Source organism: Rhamphochromis longiceps, linkage group LG1 (genome assembly GCF_057381845.1).
Source record: "Rhamphochromis longiceps isolate RC_006_pf linkage group LG1, R_longiceps_female_GT1.1, whole genome shotgun sequence".
NCBI lineage: Eukaryota > Metazoa > Chordata > Actinopteri > Cichliformes > Cichlidae > Rhamphochromis > Rhamphochromis longiceps.
Window position 1 is genome coordinate 21309543 of NC_140557.1, and position 20432 is coordinate 21329974.

General features: G+C 40.0%; 2 protein-coding genes across 4 annotated transcripts in view; one reads left to right on the forward strand and one right to left on the reverse strand.

The window, feature by feature from the left end:
* Window positions 1-2758: 2758 nt before the first annotated feature.
* On the reverse strand, window positions 2759-5169 carry adma (adrenomedullin a). The gene is made up of 4 exons (XM_085411280.1): window positions 5048-5169; window positions 4353-4455; window positions 4116-4241; window positions 2759-3991 (listed from the first exon to the last, which is right to left on the reverse strand). The coding sequence occupies exons 2-4, from the start codon at window positions 4445-4447 to the stop codon at window positions 3718-3720; spliced, it is 495 nt and encodes a 164-aa protein (XP_085267406.1). The 5' UTR covers window positions 4448-4455; window positions 5048-5169; the 3' UTR covers window positions 2759-3717.
* Window positions 5170-8469: 3300 nt separating this feature from the next.
* Window positions 8470-20432, forward strand: part of sbf2 (SET binding factor 2) — a 110107-nt gene continuing 98144 nt past the window's right edge. For 2 of the 3 annotated variants that reach the window (XM_085402292.1, XM_085402308.1), the window contains exon 1: window positions 8470-8626. In XM_085402292.1, coding sequence (XP_085258418.1) covers window positions 8572-8626 — 55 coding nt within the window. In that variant the 5' untranslated portion in view covers window positions 8470-8571. The remainder of the gene's footprint in view (window positions 8627-20432) is intronic. The other variant, XM_085402300.1, reaches the window with a different exon arrangement.

The following is a 20432-nucleotide window of genomic DNA, read 5'->3' on the forward strand; positions in this document are numbered from 1 at the left end:
CTGCTCCACGGTTTGATATGTTATCTGTTCAGAGCTGCCCTTTTGCTTACCTTCTTTGTATTGAGTGGTTGTTTGAGTTATTGCTCCCATTCTATCAACTTAACCTCCTAAAACCCAAACTCTTTCATGGCATGCATTTTTCATTTCTCTTTGATATTGTGACTTTATAGTGTTTGACAAAACCATCCTAGGAGGTTAAACTCTCGCCGTGCATCTCTGGTACCAACAAGGTATTTTCACCCAGAGAACTGTCGCTCACTGGATATTTTCCCTTTTTCAGAACGATCTCTGTAAATGGTTGTGTGGGAAGATCCCAGAAGATCACCAACAATCATGTTAGGTTTAAAGTCACTTTAATCACATTTCTTCCTCATTCTGATGTTCAGTTTGAACTTCAGCAAGTTTTCGTGACCATGTCTACAAAAATGCATTGAGTTGCTGCTATTTGACAGGCTGTTTAGATATTTGCATTAAGAAGCAGTTGAACTGGTGTATTTAATAAAGTGGACAGTGGCTGTAAGTGAATACTGCACAACTCCTCACATCGCCTCACAAGAGGACTCAGATTTACTGGTGTAACCACAAACGGGTCCAGTCCCAGATTTAGACTGATAGTGGTGGAGATTATGAGGATAATCCTCTCAGCTCAGGTTGTCAAGGTACTTTTAGAGTTGGCTTCAGAGGCCTAGCTCTTAGTCTTGGGCCTGTATCATTTTGATTGACATTATTGTTATCAGATAGAGTGTTCGCCTGTCCCCTCTCCTCTCAGCAGTGCCTCAAACAATGAAAGTATGTGGATCTCATTGTTACCATAATTCTTTTCTGCATTTTCCAGATGAAAGTCATTTGGATTTGGGTATTAAATTTCAAATAGTGAGTGGATCTTAGCTGACAACAAGCAGGACCTAAAATAATTCTCATGATAGCTCTTTGAGTTTAATAGCAACACCTAGAGTTTAGTCTGCAGTAAGCTGTGAAATGTCTGTAAGGTTTTTTACCAGCTGGTCTAGACTCATCAGTTTGCTGATGCATCACCATGCCACAGTCAGACTGGTGACGCCAGTGACAAAACATCTCTGGCGTCACCAGCTGATTGGCTTACTGAAGGAGTGACACCGTTACATGGTTAGAATTCTATTCTTAGAGTGATTTTGCAGTGATGAGGAACACTTTACAGTTTTACTTCCTGCAGGTTTTTCCTTTTGTCTTGGAATTTAATTCCCAGACGAAGTGTAAGTAAATTAATATTTAAGAAATCCATCGTTTGATTTACCACTAGATGGCACATTTGCTTTGCTTCAGTTTTATTGCACTATGTGTGGCTCTTTTGCTATTCTGTAATTTGTGGTTCACGTTTTGTCTTTAGTTACTGTTCTATATTAATTATTAAATGTATCAGTTGTCTATACTTCAAAAATAGAAAACAAATCTAAATCGTTCAAATGAAAACTTTTTACAACAAAAACTATATTAAATGGCCTGTATTTATATAGCGCTTTACTAGTCCCTAAGAACCCCAAAGTGCTTTACATATCCAGTCATCCACCCATTCACACACTGGTGATGGCAGCTACATTGTAGCCACAGCCACCCTGGGGCGCACTGACAGAGGCGAGGCTGCCGGACACTGGCGCCACCGGGCCCTCTGACCACCACCAGTAGGCAACGGGTGAATTGTCTTGCCCAAGGACACAACGACCAAGACTGTCCAAGCCGGGGCTCGAACCGGCAACCTTCAGATTACAAGGCGAACTCCCAACTCTTGAGCCACGATCGCCCATTCAGTTGTTTTTTTTTGTTTGTTTGTTTTTAAACTGTGAATGCTCACAATCGGGATAGGCAGAACTTAAATTTGTAATCTAATAATATAAAAAAGGAAGGTTCTCACCCAACACTGTTAATTAATAATTTCATTCAGCTGACTAACCTAAGTGAATAAATAATACCAATTTAAATTGTGCCATAATATTGCAGTTATGGCCGTCAAATATCTCTAGATGGCAATAGAGGACACATAACACCGCTGTGATCCTCACTTTGTTTCTACCTGCACTTTGAACAGCTGTAATATGAATTTCCACTAAATTAAAAGCAGGAATCTTATCATTCAAATTACAAAGAAAGAGTAGTAATAATCTTTGAGCTGATATGAAAGACCCATCTTTTATTCCCTCTGTGATTTAAATGAGTGTTAAAAAGTGCACATTTCATTGTTGTGAATACTTCTGAATATATTAAATGGTTTAGGAGGGGTGAAAATGGGACATCTGAATGATTTAAATCTGGTTCGGTCTTTGTTGTGCTGGAACGGGAACGTTTTGATCGGTGCCGTGTTTGAGTAGCTTTTGGGATGATATGGAAAGAATGTTAAACCGGAACCCCCCGCATCAGCCGACTTGTGTCCCAAACATCTTCCATTGAACACAGATGTAGCCAAAGCCTCAGCCTCCTCCAGTGGCTTCAGGGCTGCTCTGTGGTGTCGAGAGAGCCAGCAAATGTGAGCTGAACCTAGCAGGAATGTGCCTGGCAACCTGTCTGCCCTTTTTTTTTTTTTTTGAGTGGGATCATAAATAGGGGGATGCAGCAAGAGAAGGGAGGGGGGCTCTAATGAGAACCTTTAAACACTTAACAGAGTCCAGGTGCTCTTTGTTTTGCTGTAACAGTCTGCCCTCAGACAATAGAGTGCCACTTTGAATTCACACGAGCCAGGAGCACAAAGAAAGGAGAGCCAAACAAGGTTTAGATTTTGTATGCAAAATGTTTATTGAATGACATTATTGCTGCGACACAAATAAAATAGAACACATTTACAAATATATAATATACCTCTAAAACAGATATCCTATTACCACAGTTTGCAAGAGTAATGACAAATAGCTACAATGCCCATATATATTTCTTCCTGTACAAAAATAGCTCTATCTGTATAAGTACTTTACTGTAACTCCTATGTAATATTTAAATAAAGTAATTCATATTTACACATACCTGCAATAAAAACAAATATGGATTGCACTTGTGTTTTTTTACAAACAATAACATTTCAAGTATATTTCAGTCCATTAAGAACTGGCACGTATATCACATAATCTAAGGCATTTTTCCCTTATACAGTGTCCAAAACTTGATATAAACTGATAGCTTTAGAGCTGTGGAGCCTATCTTCGTGTTTGGCATTGTGATGAAGATGTCTTTTCCTGATGATTCATTTGACTTTAAGTCCAAATGGAAAAGTGCAGACAAGTACTGACAGTTTCATGGAACACAATGGCACAAATCCTTAAAGGATAGCACTTATCAAAGTCTTGGCCTTGAGGAATAAATGTGTTAAGTCCCAGAATATTAGAAGAGTCCTCCCCCTTGATCGAGAGGATGAGTCCACTTTGCCAGGTATTAGCACTCTTCCTCTTCCTCTGCCATGCAGAGAGCAGCACCTGTAGTTTGCTCCATGCTGTGCCATCCAGTGTCTATAAGCAGCTGCAGTTTTTCTTTTTTCTTTGAAAGTTGTACATTGCTGAGCTCATTGCAAGGCTCGGGCTTTGGACAAACTCAGCTGCAGCCAGTTTTGCTCTGATTCACTGACTCAGTCCTCCAGCCTGGAACAAATGTGCTGGAGCATACTTGGCTGTAGTCTGAGGCACTTCAAGAATTTTAAAGCAGAGCGCACAGGACACTACTCCTTTACTTTTGTTCCCAACTCCCTTTGCAAAGTGGTGCTCATGTCCGTCTGAGGAGGGCCTCAAGCTTGTGAACTTGTGAGTCAACCGTGCTCCACACGGGCCTCAGCCTGCCCTTCTCTAGCCTTAGTGAGACTCTGTATGATGGAAGGGAGCGACGCCTCCGGCCATATCCGTGTGCGCTAATTTTGTGGGCAGGTGCATTCCCGCCCCTTAACTTGCCCATCTGGTGCAGACGATCTGCCAGGTCGTGCACTGTGCAGGTACCCAGGGAACAGCCTGAAGACCTCTTGGTCCGGACGTGGATGTCAGTGCTGGAGGACAAAGGGAGAGGGCATGAGTCTATACTGTTCAATCCTGAACTGTTAATAGCTGACTTTGGATTTCTTGAATTTATATTTACTTTATAATAAGACTGTCAGAATTGCACGATCTTACCTGGAATGTGGCAACAATGCATCCCTGATGTCTTCTGGTCTGACAAGGTGCTCAGCCTCTGCTCTCTTCTCTACTGATATGGTGTCAACATCTCGCCTCAGTCTGCTTCCTAGCCATATGCTTAGCCTGTAAGAGGAAGGGGAAAAAAAATGCCATTAGTCCAAGGTAGATAATTGAAATGCTGAGTGTCACACCCTGCCTCGGGTTCAAATGAAAATCATGCCTCAGTTAACTCACCTCTTTTTCAATTCAGGATTCACTTCAAGTTCCACACAGTGTGCTACTGTTGCCAGCAAACAGCAGCAGATGAAGGACTGGAAGATCAATTTCATTTTGGCTCCTGTTTGGAGAAGGAAAAAAAAAAATCAATAGTTAGTTACTCGTACATTTTTATTAATATTTAACTATACAAATTTCCTGCTGTCCTTCTGTCCATGCTAGACTCCTTCATACTGTAATAAGTGTGCTTGCTTACACAAGAGTCCAAAAGCCAAGTTATTTGCACATATCATTCATTTATTTAGAAAGTTAAGCTAAGGTCAGATCTTGCTGGGCTAAGTAAACCTACAACCATGCTTTGGGCCCCTGGCCAGTACTGTGAAGGACACAGTCTCCCATTAAGCAGGCAAAAATAGTTCACAAACAAATGTAATTCAACTCAGTCACCTGATTAAATAGAACAAAACAGCAAAATTATGTGCAATAATATGATAAACAGCACATGGTATGCTGCCCCTGTTGGATGCTTTGCACCTTAAAGGCAACTCCTTAACAGACGCACACATTAAGAGCTGAACTGCTTATATAACCAGACAGATAACCTGTTCTTGTCTCTACACTTGTGCCCTGACCTCAAAAAAGCAAGGATAAAGCCATCAGCTAGTGGCATAACAAATCTAAGCAATGTCTATTTTAAAGGCAAGTGCACATACCTTAGTCTCTGTTCTTTAGTTGGATGAGAAAGCTCTTCTTCTTCTTCTAGAATCAGCTGGGAAAGAGTACTCCACAGGTTTCTTGAGATTGCTTCTAGTTCTGTAAGGCAGCTGTGTCACTCTGCTAATAGCTCCTACACACCAGACGGACAGCCCTTTATACAAAAATTGTAGGAGGGGCTAATGAGTGACACACTCATTCTCTCATCCTTTCCCCCCCACCCCATCCAGTACACTACTGCTGCGCTGTTGTTCATGTACTACAGCAGTTAAAACTTCAGGAATGCATTTGAAAAAGCATTAAACATGAAGCATTAAAGGAAATTTAAGAGTTGCTGTCATTGTGTTCTTCTTTCATGCTTTCAGTGAGTCACAGCACTAGATTTTTTCTTTTCTTTTTTTCTTTTCTTTTTCTTTTTCTTTTTGCACCTCAGCATGACTCTTAAAAATAAAATAATGTTTGTTTGTTTGTTTGTTTGTTTGAATTTAAGTGTGTGTATAACCAAATGGGTAGTCATTATTTATGTAAGTCAAACAGTGCACTCACTGTGCCAGTAAACGTACAACATGTTCGCGTCAGATAGCTGCTTTCTCCAGTGGGTGTTAATCACAGAAAGAAAAGAGCTTTTCCTTTGTGGCTGTAATATTTGAACTTTAGTTGTAATATTTGGACTTTAGTTGTAATATTTGAACTTTAGTTGTAATATTTGGACTTTAAGGTCACACGGCTATAGTTTTTGTTAATGCTCTTTTCAGTCCATCTGGCTAATTGTTTGAAGTAAAATTTAAGGAATGCTTCATCAGACTCCTTTTCAGGGCACTCCCTGATGTGCTGAACTTCCACATTAGCTTGAGAATGTACTGGATGATGAATTTGAGACGTTGAAAGAGACACTGAACATAATAAGGGATTAAATAATACATGTATTCCCAACTATAAACAGAGTATGCTCTATGTTTTTGTTTGTAAGAGGCAAATATTTGACTATGGGCTTACCACAAATTTATTTAGATAAATGTGAAATGGAATTTTACAATTAACTAGAAATAAAGTTACAAAAGAACTGTCACGTGTGAACAATATTAACTCAGTGTGCCAGTGTGTGTGAGTAATCTCACCTCACTTTTCACCTTAGGAATGCAAGTTCACACAGGTGATACCAACATGTCTCATTAGTTTGAACTTTATTATATTTATATCTTTTTCATTATAACTCAAAATTTGCATGTTGCTTTTACACGAAAACACAGGAAAATGTTTTAGATTTCCACAGCGCGGAAAATCAAAACTGTCTGTGGGATTCGTGAGACAGATGCTTATTACGAGCCCCATAGGGAGGACGAAAATAAATAAATAAATCACATAAAATTGCATAAAAAATAACCAGCTGGGGAGGCTAAGACTTTGTTTATCTCATCTCACTGAGCCACGGCTAGTGAAGATCTAGTGTGTGTCTGTATTTGAGATGAGCACAAACAGGTAATATGCACCCAAGAATGACCCTGTGTGTGAAATGCTGTAAATACCAACTTTTCTCTTTTTTTTCAGAATAGAAATTCCAGTACAGAAATTTCCACAAGGCACTGGATATGGTGTAAATTAACATTGCAGAGAAGGTCCAAGTATTTCTTTCAGTTTTGATGCTTGTTTCACTTTCAATTATGGGGAAGAAAAGCTCAAACTGAATTAAAGACGATGTAACGCTTGAAATTCCCCTGTAGCGCACCAGCATCCTGTAATTCGTATATCATTATAATTAAAAACTTTCTTGAGTTTATTTATAACTCAGACAACCTCATTCTTTGGTGTCATATTTCAAACTAAAAAAAAAATACATAAATGCCAAACACATGTGTTGTAAACCAGCGAATGTTTTGCAAGCACTTTGTAATGATAATTGCCTCCAGCGGACAAATAATTCCCCTACCAGAGTTTACAACAAGAGATGGTGCAATCATGACAACAAAACTCCTCTAGTGCTTTTTGGCTCCTTATATAGCAATCTTTTGAAAGTCCTTTGTGATGTTGTCCTGGTAAGATGACCCGACAGTTTTTGTACAACCTTACAGTTTAATGCATGAGTAGGTCTGTGTGTCAGAAAAGCCGAGCAACAGTTGTCATGTTTGGGAGGAGAGGGAAAAAAAGAGGCTGTCAGTCCCCAAAGCACAAATTGCAAAGGTAAGTCATAATTATTACCTTGAAATATCCATTGTGCTGTGGGGTCTGTTTACATAATGATCATTCTTGTGTTGCGATAAACACTTTATAAAAAAGGAGTTTTAATATGTTCTGCCACAGGTTCAACTCTTTGACTACCTGTGTCCTTTTTCTAGCAGATGAACAGCACGAGGGGGAAAAAAAGAAGAAGAGAGAGGAAATTGCTTGCTGTCTTCCTGCTATTGTTGACAGCAAAGGTGGTGGTGGTGGATGCCTGTCTCTCTCACTCACATATTACTCATCGACACGTGCTACTCGGCTTGTCCTTTTCTCTTTTTTTTCATTGATACTAAATATGTTGCACAAACACGATATTTGACCCCTTTTTTTACACAAAAACAACTAAAAAAATTAATGTTACATTAAATTTGTACGTCTATGGAATAGTCCCTGCATGGGGATTTTTAATTTTTGCAGTTGGCGTTGGAGTTCGTAGCATAAAAAGTAAAAATAAATCAGAAAATCCAGTTTTAGCTTCAGACAGAGCTGACTAGTGGCCAATGTGCACTTAAGGTTAAGGGTTTGTACACACTCCACTGGTTAAGAGATGTTACATCACAATCACCATGCTAAAAAAAGAGCATAGCATGGATAATAAAACAGCATGTGGTGATATAGTAACATGGAAACTTCTGCTGACTAAAAATCTGATGCAAATATTTTACATTACTAAGTGAAAGTGAGTGTGTGTGTTTCTTTTTTAATTGTTTGCATTTTAGAGCAGTTCTACTGTATATATCTTGTCTCTTCTGTTTTCCATTTATTTTATTCCTGATGTCTTTACTATTTTTTTCCTGCACGGTTGGCTGGAGCACCCACGTTGTACACGTGCAATGACACTAAAGGGCTATTCTATTCTATTCTATTCTATTCTATTCTATTTACAGAGTCTCTAGCAAATCCAAGAGTGGCCTAGATAAAATTCCCTATTAGAATTGCTTGGTTTCTTTTCTGTTATTACTTACAACTGTGCCATGAGCTGACTAATGCTGTGATATGAGGCCGTTCAAATAAAAATAATTTTCCTAAACTTCACACAGTTATAGCAAAATATAGTATTCTTTTGGTTTTGGTGGCTGTAGGTTTGGTTGCCCTCGATTTATAAAAAGAAACAGTGCTTGAGGGCCAAAACGAGCCTCTGCTGGAGCACAGAGCTGTATTTGTAAACTCGAGAGGGCCCACGCCCATGGATGTATCCCGCTCCTGCACGCAAGCGCAGTGACACTCCTTCTGTCAAACATGGCTGTGCTTTGGAAGAAGGAAAAATGCTGAATTGTGTTGGTAAATCTCGGGAAAAGCGGCAGACATGGCTAGATTGGCTGACTATTTTACTGTCGTGGGATACGATCAGGAGAAAGCCGGTAAGTTTGGCTCTCAGATTGAGCTGGCGGAGCTGAGGTTTATGTCCAGGCCGTCAGTCAGTGTGTGTGTGATGATGTTGATGCTAGATAGCATTGCGCTAGCTTAGCCACACGGCTACAAGGCGAGACTGGGAGATACTTTTTCTTCCTTTTTGGTTTTTACCCCCTCCTCCTCAACCAGCCACACGCTCAATCCAGCGGGCGTGTGTTTACACAGAAAGCACACGCCTGATGTTAAGTCACCAGTGGATGTTTACACACGAGGAGTTGGGATATTTGACTTGGATCAGCTGAAACTTCTCGTGGATTCAGAAAAAAAAAATCTGTCACATCCTGCCCTGTTGATCGTGAACCTGTTATCAGGTCTAAGGGGCCATTCAGCCACATAAAACCAAAATCTAGCTCCTCCTTTATCATATTTGTGTGCTTACTCAAGCCAGGTCAGGATTGCTATTGGTAGCCGGTTTTGCTTCTATGTTGTGTATTCTTTTTTTTGGGGGGGGGGGCGCTTGCTGTTGCACCTCAGCTGTCCTGCATGCTCTGTTTCCGGTCTGTATTTACCCGCTGTAGCCACATTTGTCAGCGAGTTGTTGTGTTGTATTTATTTATTTATTTGCTGGAAGAATGCTGAAGTGGTTCATGATGGGCGTAACATTATACAGCTGCAACAAAAGGGCAGTGCCTGCTCTGGGCCAGTGTCCTTTTCCCTCCTCTTCCCTCTCCACTGCTCCTCATGCTTCCACTTACAAGCTGTACCTCAGGTCCAGCCTCGCATTCTTTTCATCCAAGACAGGAAACAGCTTTGCACACATTTCCAAGCATTCATAGATAAAGCCATGAAAACATCTTGGCATTGCACGCATTGTTCGTGCTGTGCACAGGGCATGAATGGTACTACAGTTTATCACTTCTCATGATGCACTGTTATCCTGTGAAAGTGATGCATAATGAGCTGCCTGGAGAAAGTTTAAAAAACTGATCTAATCTGCATTGAGGATATAAAAGAAAGTTTCCCGGCCACTTTTTCAATGGCATCCGTTCAGTGCCATGTGCTTTCAGAAGGGGGCTGGAGCAGCTGAATCCCCTCAGTCACCATCGCTTGCTATGCATAATAGGTAAACAGTGCTTTTCATCAGCTCTGTGCACCCCGGCGCCAACTGACAAATGAATATTTTGTGCTCCGGGGACAAAATGTTCCTGGCGTCACCCGAAGAGTCTGAATGGATTCACATTCAGATGGTCTCGCCACAAGAAGACGCAGGGGCCACGAGTTAAGTCTTTTCTTTGCCTGCCTCCTGATGATGAAGAAGTTAGCTGCAGGGAGAGAGAGGGAGCTGTAAAAATCCACTAGCATGAGTTGTGGCTGATTATGTCTTATCTCTGTGGAAGCCTCTCTGGGGGACAAAAATATTCCTGAAGTCCTGACTGAATTGTATTCCTATCGGGTGATGGTTTGGACACCAGTCCTGCAGGAACGCCCGTGTCTGTAAGCAGCAGAACTTGAAAATCGCACTGCCTTCTATATTTGTTAGGAAAATAAACAGATGAATTCTCCACAGCGATGACTTGAGTGAGAAGAGTGTTTTCATTGAAGGCATGCTATTCACGGTAATGTGCAGCAGCTTGTCTAGACGGCAGATTTTTCCTGGCCACCTCGCTCATTAATTCAAACCAGGGATCCCTACATGGGTCATCATTAACCCTCCTGTTCTGTGCTGGCATTTGCTCCACTGCCCTGACCCACTTCTCATTGTTAGATTACTACGAATGGATCTGCTAGAAATAACACAGAGCCCACAATCTGTTGAGTTTTAGGCTGGCTCACAGTTTGTAGTAAAATTAGACTCCAGCTTTTAAAATAATGAATTGCTGTTGGTTATTATTGTAATAGTATGACATTAATGCTTTTAAAGTCAGGTAAGTATTTAAATTGGTGGCAGTGGAGCTTTTCTAATGCAAGCTCATGCATGCAAGTACGTAAGGCTGAAGTTGCAATACCATACACTGTATTTTTTGTTTACCATAATTCCACATGTATGCTGTTGTTTGTTACTTAGGTCTGCTTTTTGTTTTTCTTTGGAATCGCATGACCCAGTTTCAGTAACTTGCTTAAATTGCTGTTTTATTTCTTTTCTGTGTCCCCTGAGTGTCAACATAAATCCAGCTAGACTATTTGTGATATTTTCATTACCAGGCAGATGACCCAATTCATGAAATATAGTTCAGATCACACTTATTGTGCGATTGGTCCACCAGACTGAAGTGATTTAAAACAAGCAATAAAACACTGAAGTTTGGCCCCTTCTAAATCCAGAGTTTGTTGCTGTTGGTTGAACCTATAGCTGGCACACACTTTTGTCATTTACGTACCTCTGAAATATAAAAAATTATGTGCAGTCGTCAGTCTGATAGCAAGGAATATAACCGGCAGATTCCTCTTTTAGAAATTGGACCTGAGTCTGTGTCCCTGGGGGCTAGTGTCATGAGCCATAAACCCTGGAATTATTTTCACGAATGAGTTGGAATGTGAAAGCGCCTCGTTTGAAGGATGCAGCCTGTATCGAACCCGCAGTGTATCCTGGCTTTTTCCTTTTGCATTAAGGCGCTGTTTCCCTTTACTGGCAAAGGTTTATATACGGTTTGGCATGCGGTTCCCCATAAATTGCAATTTGCCAAGTGAAAAAGAGACATCTGCCCAGCTGCTTTTCTGAAACAATTTATTGGTGGTGTATCATAACTTTTTATTGAATCAAACTGCTTTTGGAATGTGTTTCACAGACACAGAGCCCAAACTCTACGGTCTGGATTTTCGAGTTTGGACATTGGGCAACGGCTTATGTAACAAGCACAGTCCTGGAAAAAAACAAAACAAAGAAAGAAGACCTTCCATAAGAGCAAAATACTTCTATCTACTGCTATCTTTTAAAGATAGGATAATGCTATTGGTACCCTGATAGATGCAAGTCTGCAGCTTTAGATGTGTGATTATCAGGCATACTAGTAATATGAGTCCACGCAGCCATCTGTTTTTGGACTCTTCCTTGTCTGAGTTGTGGGGACAGCAGTCCAAGCAGAGCAGAGCTTTTCCAGCTAATATGTGGAGATACAGAGGCATTCCCAAGCTAGCCGAATTGGGCCTCCTCTCGCTAAGGTATCCAAGAAGCATCCTAGATGCTCAGACCTCCTAAACTGGCTCTTTTTGAGGAGTAGTGGCTCTCCAAAACATCCAAAAAACATCTTCACCTGATCACTGATAATACCCAGAATACTACAAAAAAAATGTCCATCACGCCACTCTTGTGTTAATCTATGCACGGTCTGAAGCATGTGTGTGGGAATGTATGTGAATGTTTTACTGTTATATCTTATTAGTATTTTAAGTATTCTATCTATTTTATTTATTGCATTTTATTGTTTTATTTATATTTTGATATTGCTAGGGATGATGCAATGATCGGGGACCATTCTTAATTTCGTTGTTCTCATGACAATGACAATAAAGTTTCTGATTCTGATTCTGATTCTGAGACACCCTTCACAGGAAGCTTATTTCTGCTTTTTGTATCCATACTGTTCAGGTCACTTGCAGCTCATTTCCATCAATGAGTTTAGAAATGTACATAAACAATTCTCATTCTCTAATTCTCATCCCTGCTGCTTGGCACTCGGCTGCAAACCTCCTCTCCTCAAGCTGGAGGTCACTGCTCAGTGAAGCCACAAGTACCACGTCATCTGCAAAATGCAAGATTTTAATTCTGAGGCCACACACTGGAAACCTTCTGCTACTGCCTGGAAAGCTCTGTGCCAGAGTCCATCCACTTGTTAGTTCAGCCTAAGAGTGACAACTCTGAGCATAGTTAGGGAGTAGTTTATAAGTTGGAAAAGCTTTGGGTTCCGCAGTATTTCCCCTCTTGGATTTTCTCTTTTAATGATGACCACAACATTACTGCACACAGAAGCTGTTTCTCTGATTACGGTGGGATCGCGGTCAGCAGAAACACATTAAGGCTGGTTTCAAGATACAGACTAGATAAGAGCATTCCTGGCAAAACAGAAGCAAAGGTTTTCTCTTTTAATTTCAAGTGGTTTTACAAGAATTATAATAATAATAGATTGCATTTATATAGTGCTTTTCGGGGCCCTCAAAGCACTGTACAATTCCACAATTCATTCACTCTCACATTCACACACTGGTGGAGGGAAGCGAGGCTGCCATATCTTGTAACCTTCCGGTTACAAGACGAACTGCCAACTATTTGAGCCACGTTGGGTTTTGTATTGTAATGTCATCAGTGGGTGTGTTGCAAAAGTTTCTTATGTTCTGTTCTATTAGGTTTACCTACATGTCTGATTAGGCAATCAGTGATGGCATGGATTCAGCCGGTTGCTGGGTTGATGAGATTCCCGTAATATCCCAAATGGGAATGATGCTCAGCTAGTTGTAAGAGTAAAATGTGGTTAGATGTAGACGTCAAATGTGTATCTCAGAGATCTCTATCAAGGATAAATGGCTGTTCCCAGCTTTAATAATAGTGCAATATAGAAGCTGTAACCTGGCAAATGGGAGAGTATTGGGGTTTGGTTTATTTCTAACAAACATAACTTCCAGTTATGCAAGAAATGCGAAGCTGCCAACTAGGGCTGCCACAAACGATTATTTTGATAGTCGACTAGTCACCGATTATTTTTGCGATTAGTCGACTAATCAGATCATCATCCATTGGACGTAAAACTACAGCTTATTGCACCAGCAGCATCTGCTCTTATATAACTATCATTAGCTTACAGCTTTAAGTGTTTAAGGTCTGTACTAACTAAAAATAAAGACAAGATGATAGTTTATTAAATTTTAATGAAATTTGCAGATTGTTTCGGTGAAGTTTAATAAACTCCTTGCTATCTAAAATATAACAGGACACCGGAGTATATTCTGGAGCATCTCACACTTCTGATAATCAGTTGTCTGCTTGACGTTTATTCAGCTGTGTAAAAACTATAACTTTAATCTCAGCCAAACCGATTTACTCAGGAACAAATAAAATACCAAAAAAAAAAAAGCCATACAACAACATTTTTAATTTATCTAAGTGACTCATATATATTTAACCTGAGGAGTGAAAGACGGCGGTGGGTTTGAAAACGATTTGCGGGGAGTCCGGTGTTCTCACGGCGCTAGTGAGCCTAGCCCCCGGCTCGCTAACGAGCTAGTGGGTAACAGATGTCTCCGAAAACGTCGGAGCGCTTTTGAAAATATGTGGTGTCTTGATAAACTGAGCCGATATTTGAGGTTTACACAGCTACATTCTCGCCTGAAAATATGTTAAACGTTTATTTTGTGACCCAGAAAGAATAATAAGAGTAAAACCAACTAGCTGCCACCATTGTTGGAAACTGCGCTGGGCCGCGCTATGAATTCTGGGACACAGCTGCTTCTTCTTCTTCTTCTTCTTCTTCTTCTTCGGGGTTTAACGGTAGCTGACATCCTTGTACATGCAATGCTGCCATCTTCTGTTTCAGTCCGTTATTACACTCTTAAATCCTGCCACTTATTCCTGCGTCTTTTGTGATCTTACAAAGCTTCAAACGACGCGTCGACTATTAAATCAGTCGTCGACGATTTTGATAGTCGACGTAATCGTGACTGGTCGACAAATCGTGGCAGCCCTACTGCCAACTAGAAAATTTGATCTAAATTGTAACTATAAACTTAAGTATATTTGGAAAAACACAGTAAGTTGTCTTCATATCAGTATCATGGAAATTTTGGAAAAATAGTTAGATGGAAGTTTTTTTTAATAGGTCAACCAGCAATAATTCCATGCCAGTTTTTTTTCTGTCCAAAACTTCCATGAATTGACTTTTTGTTGCAACCTTTAACAAGTGTGTTTGTGCTGCCTTTTGAACCCACTTTCAAGGGAAGCACATTGGCCTTTCTTTAAAAAGGATGTCACTTTTACTGTTAAGAGTTTCAATCTTTTGTCCCCTTTTTTGCTCAGTTATTCGATCAGGTTGGAAATGCTTTATAAACAGCATATATTGCTGCTTCTCAGGTTTATCTTAATGGCTGTCTTCCTAAACTTTCGCTTAACTTTGCCATTAGACCATTTCTTGTTTTGCTTGTGTTGATCGGCACCACGTAGGGTTGTAGTTTCATCTACAGAATCACATCCTTTTTCAAGTTCGAGCACTATTTGACATGCAGTCATACATCTGTAGCTTTGTGGTTCCTTCTTGTCTTCTGTTTATGCCTGCGTAGTTAAGGAGCTTGTTAGAGACTGCATGAAATATAGAACTTTTCCTGGAGCTTTTTCTATTTGGAACAAAAACTTTCTTACCAGGAATTTGATAATAAAACAAATTAGGTTTGAAAAAAATGACGCAGGCAGTTTGTTCAGTGGGGCTGATTGACATGGGCTGTTCATTTTATCATTAAGTGCATATTATCACAAAAAAACAATGCTTTTACATTTATATTACTGTGCTATGTCTTGAGCTATCCTTTGTTTCTTTTTGCATAATCATACATGGAAATGGGTTGAGGTCACAGGCAGGGATAGCTCAGTAGGTAGAGTGGTGGCCCCATGATCGGAAGGTCGGTGGTTCGACTCCACTGAACGGCTACCCTGAGGTACCCCTGAGCAAGGTACCGTCCCTACACGCTGCTCCCCGGGCGCTGCATTGGTGGCTGCCCACTGCTTCACTGGGTGAATGGGTTAAATGCAGAGGAACTATTTCCCTACGGGGACTAACACGCACACATTACATTACATTACATATTACATTACATTACATAGGTCTGGGCTCTGGGGAGACTGATGCTATTCCACTGTCCGTTATTCATGTATGCTTTTAATGCAGTGGCGCTGTTGTTTGGGATTATTTTCATGCTACAAAATAAGCCCCTGCCAATCAGATGCTTCCAGATGGAATAGTATGCTGGTTCGAGATCTTCATGGCATTTTTCTGTATTCATAATTCAATCAATTTTGACAGGACCCCCTCCCCCCCCAGATCAATGGCTGAAATTCAGATGACAGAGCCTCCACTGTGTTTTACAGAAGGCTGTAGAGGCTCACTGTTGTACCTCTCTCCTGACCTTCTCTGTGCAACTTGATGATCTTATAGCGTGACAAATGCAAATTTGGACTAAGAATTTCAAATGTGTCTGCTCTAATCTGATTTTCAGCCCAGTTCTTGTGTAATTACATACCCCAGCCTTTTTCCCCTTTTCCCTTTGTTATGAATGGCTTCCACTGTGATGATTTGTGTGTGAGGAACATTAGATGGGTCAACTAAAGGGCCAGATCTGGAGTATAAAGGTGGTGATACTAAATATGAACTGTTATGATTACTGCGCCTTTTTCTTATTTTCTTTGCAGAATATAAAGAAATGAAGGATGCCTTAAAGCTTTTGCACAGTACTGAGAATTCATTTATGACAGTGAATGTGCACAGGAAGGACTGAACTGAGCTATGGGTGCATAACAGTTTGGGACGAAGACACACTAGGCCTTTATTACAAACTTTGTTGCAATATTGACATAGCTTTATCTGGAAGGCATTTATTCCTGTGTAGGTGATGTTAGATTAGTAAGCTCCACTGATGTTCAGGGATGCTAATTTCATGATGTATGTGGATTATAAAGTGCTGCCATGTGTCGTTTTTCTTTGTAAGTTATGTGGTCTGTTTTGTTGTTAGTGGTAACAAACACATTGAAAATGGTGGCTGGCTCTGTGTTTCTGGAAAACTCTTTTTTTTTTTTCTTTGTTTTTGTTTGTTTTGTTGTTGTTGTTTTTTTATAAAAATTTGCTGAAAGTTTGAGGTTTGTGAATAATAAATTTCAAAATGGGCTTGCAGTGACTTTCTCCATTTTTCTTCTAGTTTAGTGACAAGATAATAATGGTTACCAAGGACAGGAGAATATAAATCGTCTCAACATTAATCCGCACTTCACAGTTCTTTATTTTTGTCATCTATCTTAATGAGGGGAACACAAAACAGCCAGTCGTTGAGAAGATTTATAACGATTCAAGTGTTTATTTTTATTTTATTTTATTTAGAAAAGTTAATTACAGGTTACACCTTTAATATCCATCTTTTTTAATATCTGCTGTTCCAGTGTATAATTAGTTACTTGATAAAAATAAATATTTGTTTCAACTTTAACATTTGTGACACTGCTCCTGTAATCCTGAAATCCTTTTAGGTCCCTATGTAAGCAGAAAAATTAGGCTCTCCTGCACCCTGATTACCAGTCCTTGCATTTTTCATCACCAAGAGAGACTGTCTGTTAACAAAGTTTTGAGTTTATGGCTCTTGCACTGAGTAAGATGGCAGATGTGGAATTGACTCACTTCTGCTTTTACTCTTGGATTCGCTGCCTCCATTGATTGTTTTCTTTTGGGCTCCACATTTGGCAGCGCCTCGTTTGGAATTAAACTTTGTGGTGGAAAGAACCCTGACCACAATGGGGGAGTTCCTTCCTCTCCGTTGAAGTTTAAAACTGATATGTAGGGAAACTCCACTGGCTCCTGTTGCCCCAGTCACAGTGTGTTGAAAGGTGTTAAACAATTAGAGCATTGTGATTTTTGTGGTTATGCAAATTACAGTAAAGTTCATGGCAGGAACCATTTTCACTGTGACATTTTAAGGATAAATATATTGAGACAGATGAAATGGGTTGGTAGGATACAGCTCGATCCACACAAAATACTGTAAAACATTGGAATGGGTACAGTATTGATCCCAAATAAACTCAGTGTGTATGTATTGCCATTGTTATAAACAAACTAGTCTCAAGAATTATATCAACACATGTAACCGAAGGCTGTAAAAGAAATTGCACCTAATTGTTTGATGAAAGCTAGAAAAGGGAGTAATTCTTTGGATGGAACTGCCTCCACATGCACCGCCCGAATCATGAGTAAGACATTAATATAAGAGAGCAGCACAGCTTTTAGTTTTCATGAGCTGAGTGAAAGTGGAACTGGTGAGAATTTGACTGATTAGTATATTTAAATGTTTATGTAGTTTGTAGAAACCCACTGGGGACCACTTGTCTGTGGAATATCGAAACTGGTTTAAATTATTCTTTGAGATGGAAAACAAAGCTTTCAAGCTGTGAGCAGAGAGGAGGCGGACAAAACTGTAATCCACATTTGAGGAAGTTGCTGTCATGTGAAAAGCTTTCAAAGGGTCTATGCAGGTCCTGTAAGAAACTCAAGTGCTCCACGTGATTCACCATCTTGAATCACCTTTAGAAGATTTTCTGTATTACTTTATCAAGCTCTCTCTCACTGAAGTGGCCTATGCCTAACTCTCTTAAGGTGCTAACACAGCATTTCAGCAAGGTTGAGGTCTGGTTTTTTGACTGGATCATTGAAACACCTTGATCCTTTTATTTTCAGCCATTCTTTGATGCTGTGTTTGGGATCATTGTCCTGCTACATGACCTAGTTTTGGCCATGCTTTAACTGTCACACAGATGCTCTCACGTGAATCTAGAGTACTTTGGTATACAGAGGTGTTTGTGGTTGGAAACAAGCCCAAATCATCATGCCTCCATCACTGTGCTTGACAGTTGGTACGAACTGTGTGTGCTGACATGTTTGGTTTAAACCAGACATGGTGCCGTGCATTATGGCCGGGCATATCTACTTTGGTCTCGTCAGTCCAGGACATTGTTCCAAAAGTCTTGCGGTTTGTTCAGGTGCAACTTTGCAAACGTAAGCTGTGTTGTTCTTTTTTAGAGAGAAGGTCTCTCTAATCTCCGTAATTATTCGGTCTGTTTCTAATTGTACTGTCATGAACTGTCATTTAACATGCTAACTGACGTCTGTGGAGGCTGTAGCTCTCGGGTTAGCACTGCACGGTCTGACCTTGGGATGAATTTACTGGGACTCCTGGGAAGATTGTGGTATTGTGTTAACACACAACTGAATACTCCACACCTGCAAACTGCCAAAACTTCTGCTTTTATAGTCACACTTGCTAATGACCAGTCAATTAAGTGCATTTGATTAGCAGCACTTGGCCGCTAGGTTAGTTTTTCACAGGAATTCACAGATTCTTGTGAAAACTTTCTTTTGCACTGACTGTAATTGTCTAAAGCTCCTCTCCTGGCTTTTGACCTGGGCATGACCTAAAGGGAATTTATCTTTTTGCATGTTTGTACTAAGCTTCCTGAGTTAGCTGTTGATCTCAGCTAATTATGACATCAACAGTTGTCTAATCTGTGGTACCCTTTCACCATGCAAATAAAACCAAAGCTCACTTCTTTGCCTATCTTGAACACAGGACATCCAGAACAAGTTAGTTTCCTGATCGTGGTCAACTTTGAGGTCAATCTGGGCCTCCGTGTACTACGATGATGATGTTACAGGAAAGATTTGGCCTTTTACAGAATTTGCATGCAAATGTTTTCATACAGGAGACCTCTATAGTAGCTGAGGATTTTAAAACAAGTTTATCTTCAGGTTAACTGTGACTGAGCATCGTCGACTGTGTTGCTATTCAGACAATGGGAGCTGCTCCCCACACTGTGACTGTTTGAATAAAGAAGATTGCTACCATAGCCATATTTCCTCACATCTGGAGACTATATTGTCAACCTAAACTCTTATGGATGGAGCAGATCCAGCAGAATGTTTGTGCTTAAACGATGATTATATATTCACTGTAATAGCTTAAAGTAAATCACGTTTTTAGGTTTATGCATGGAATTTCTCCTTATATTCGGGTAGTGATAGTAAAGTGACAGAAAGTGAATTAGCCATACCTGTGAACCCGTTCCAGAATGGTCCACCTGTGTAAGTGCCTGGGCCAAAATGAGGTTAGACGGTGACGTGCATGTTACGTAAACTGGCAGAGTCCACTGGTGGCCTTTTCCATACATGGTAAAATGAGCATCTGGCTGTATTTTATCAACAGTAACAGCAGGAAGATAAATCAGAAAGATAAATTGAGTTTTTTTTTTTCTTTTTAAGAGGAGAAACATCTGCTCTAATCAAGAAAGACTAACAACTTTTTTTTTTCACTTGTTGTTGGGACTGTGCTAAATCACGCAACTGAGTAATAAATTATTAGGTTCATTCGATCTAAGTCACATATTTCTGTGTGTGTGTGTGTGTGTGTGTGTGTGTGTGTGTGTGTGTGTGTGTGTGTGGAGAAAGACTGCATGAAACTCTGCAGAATGGCTATAGAATTTAATAATCCCTATAAAAATAATTTAGTGAACTGTGAGAAATGTATTCAAGTTAATAATAGAACAGTTAAAGCATTTCTTCATTCGTCCTGTCACAGTTTTCTGTTCAGTAAAATCGCCCATAGATTTAATCAATACCCAATGTAGAGTCAGATCCAATATCAAATCCAAAATATTGTATTTCTTGAGCTGCCCACAAAGCGATGGGGATTGCCACGGTGTTACAGCACTTCCGTGCCACCTCTTACATCTCCTCTGAGATAGCGACTTGAATCTTTTGCCCTTTGTGATTTGCATTGCAACTATTTACATTTATAGTCAGTTTTAAGCAACGTTTTAAACAATGATCATATTTTACATCAAATATTATCGTGCATGAGCTTCAGGCTGCTTACATAACACTCCGGGTCATTGACAGGGGCGCTTCAAACTAGGCAGTCGAAAAGTGATCATTTCGCCATCTGAGTGTGATGACTGTTTTCTAAATATTTCCACAGATTTCTCGAGTTTCTGCATTTACAAACAAAATACCTGTTGCAATTGTGTCAGTGACCACTGACCGCACTGACTCTAGCAAATCTAGAGTTTAGTTTAAAGGCGAG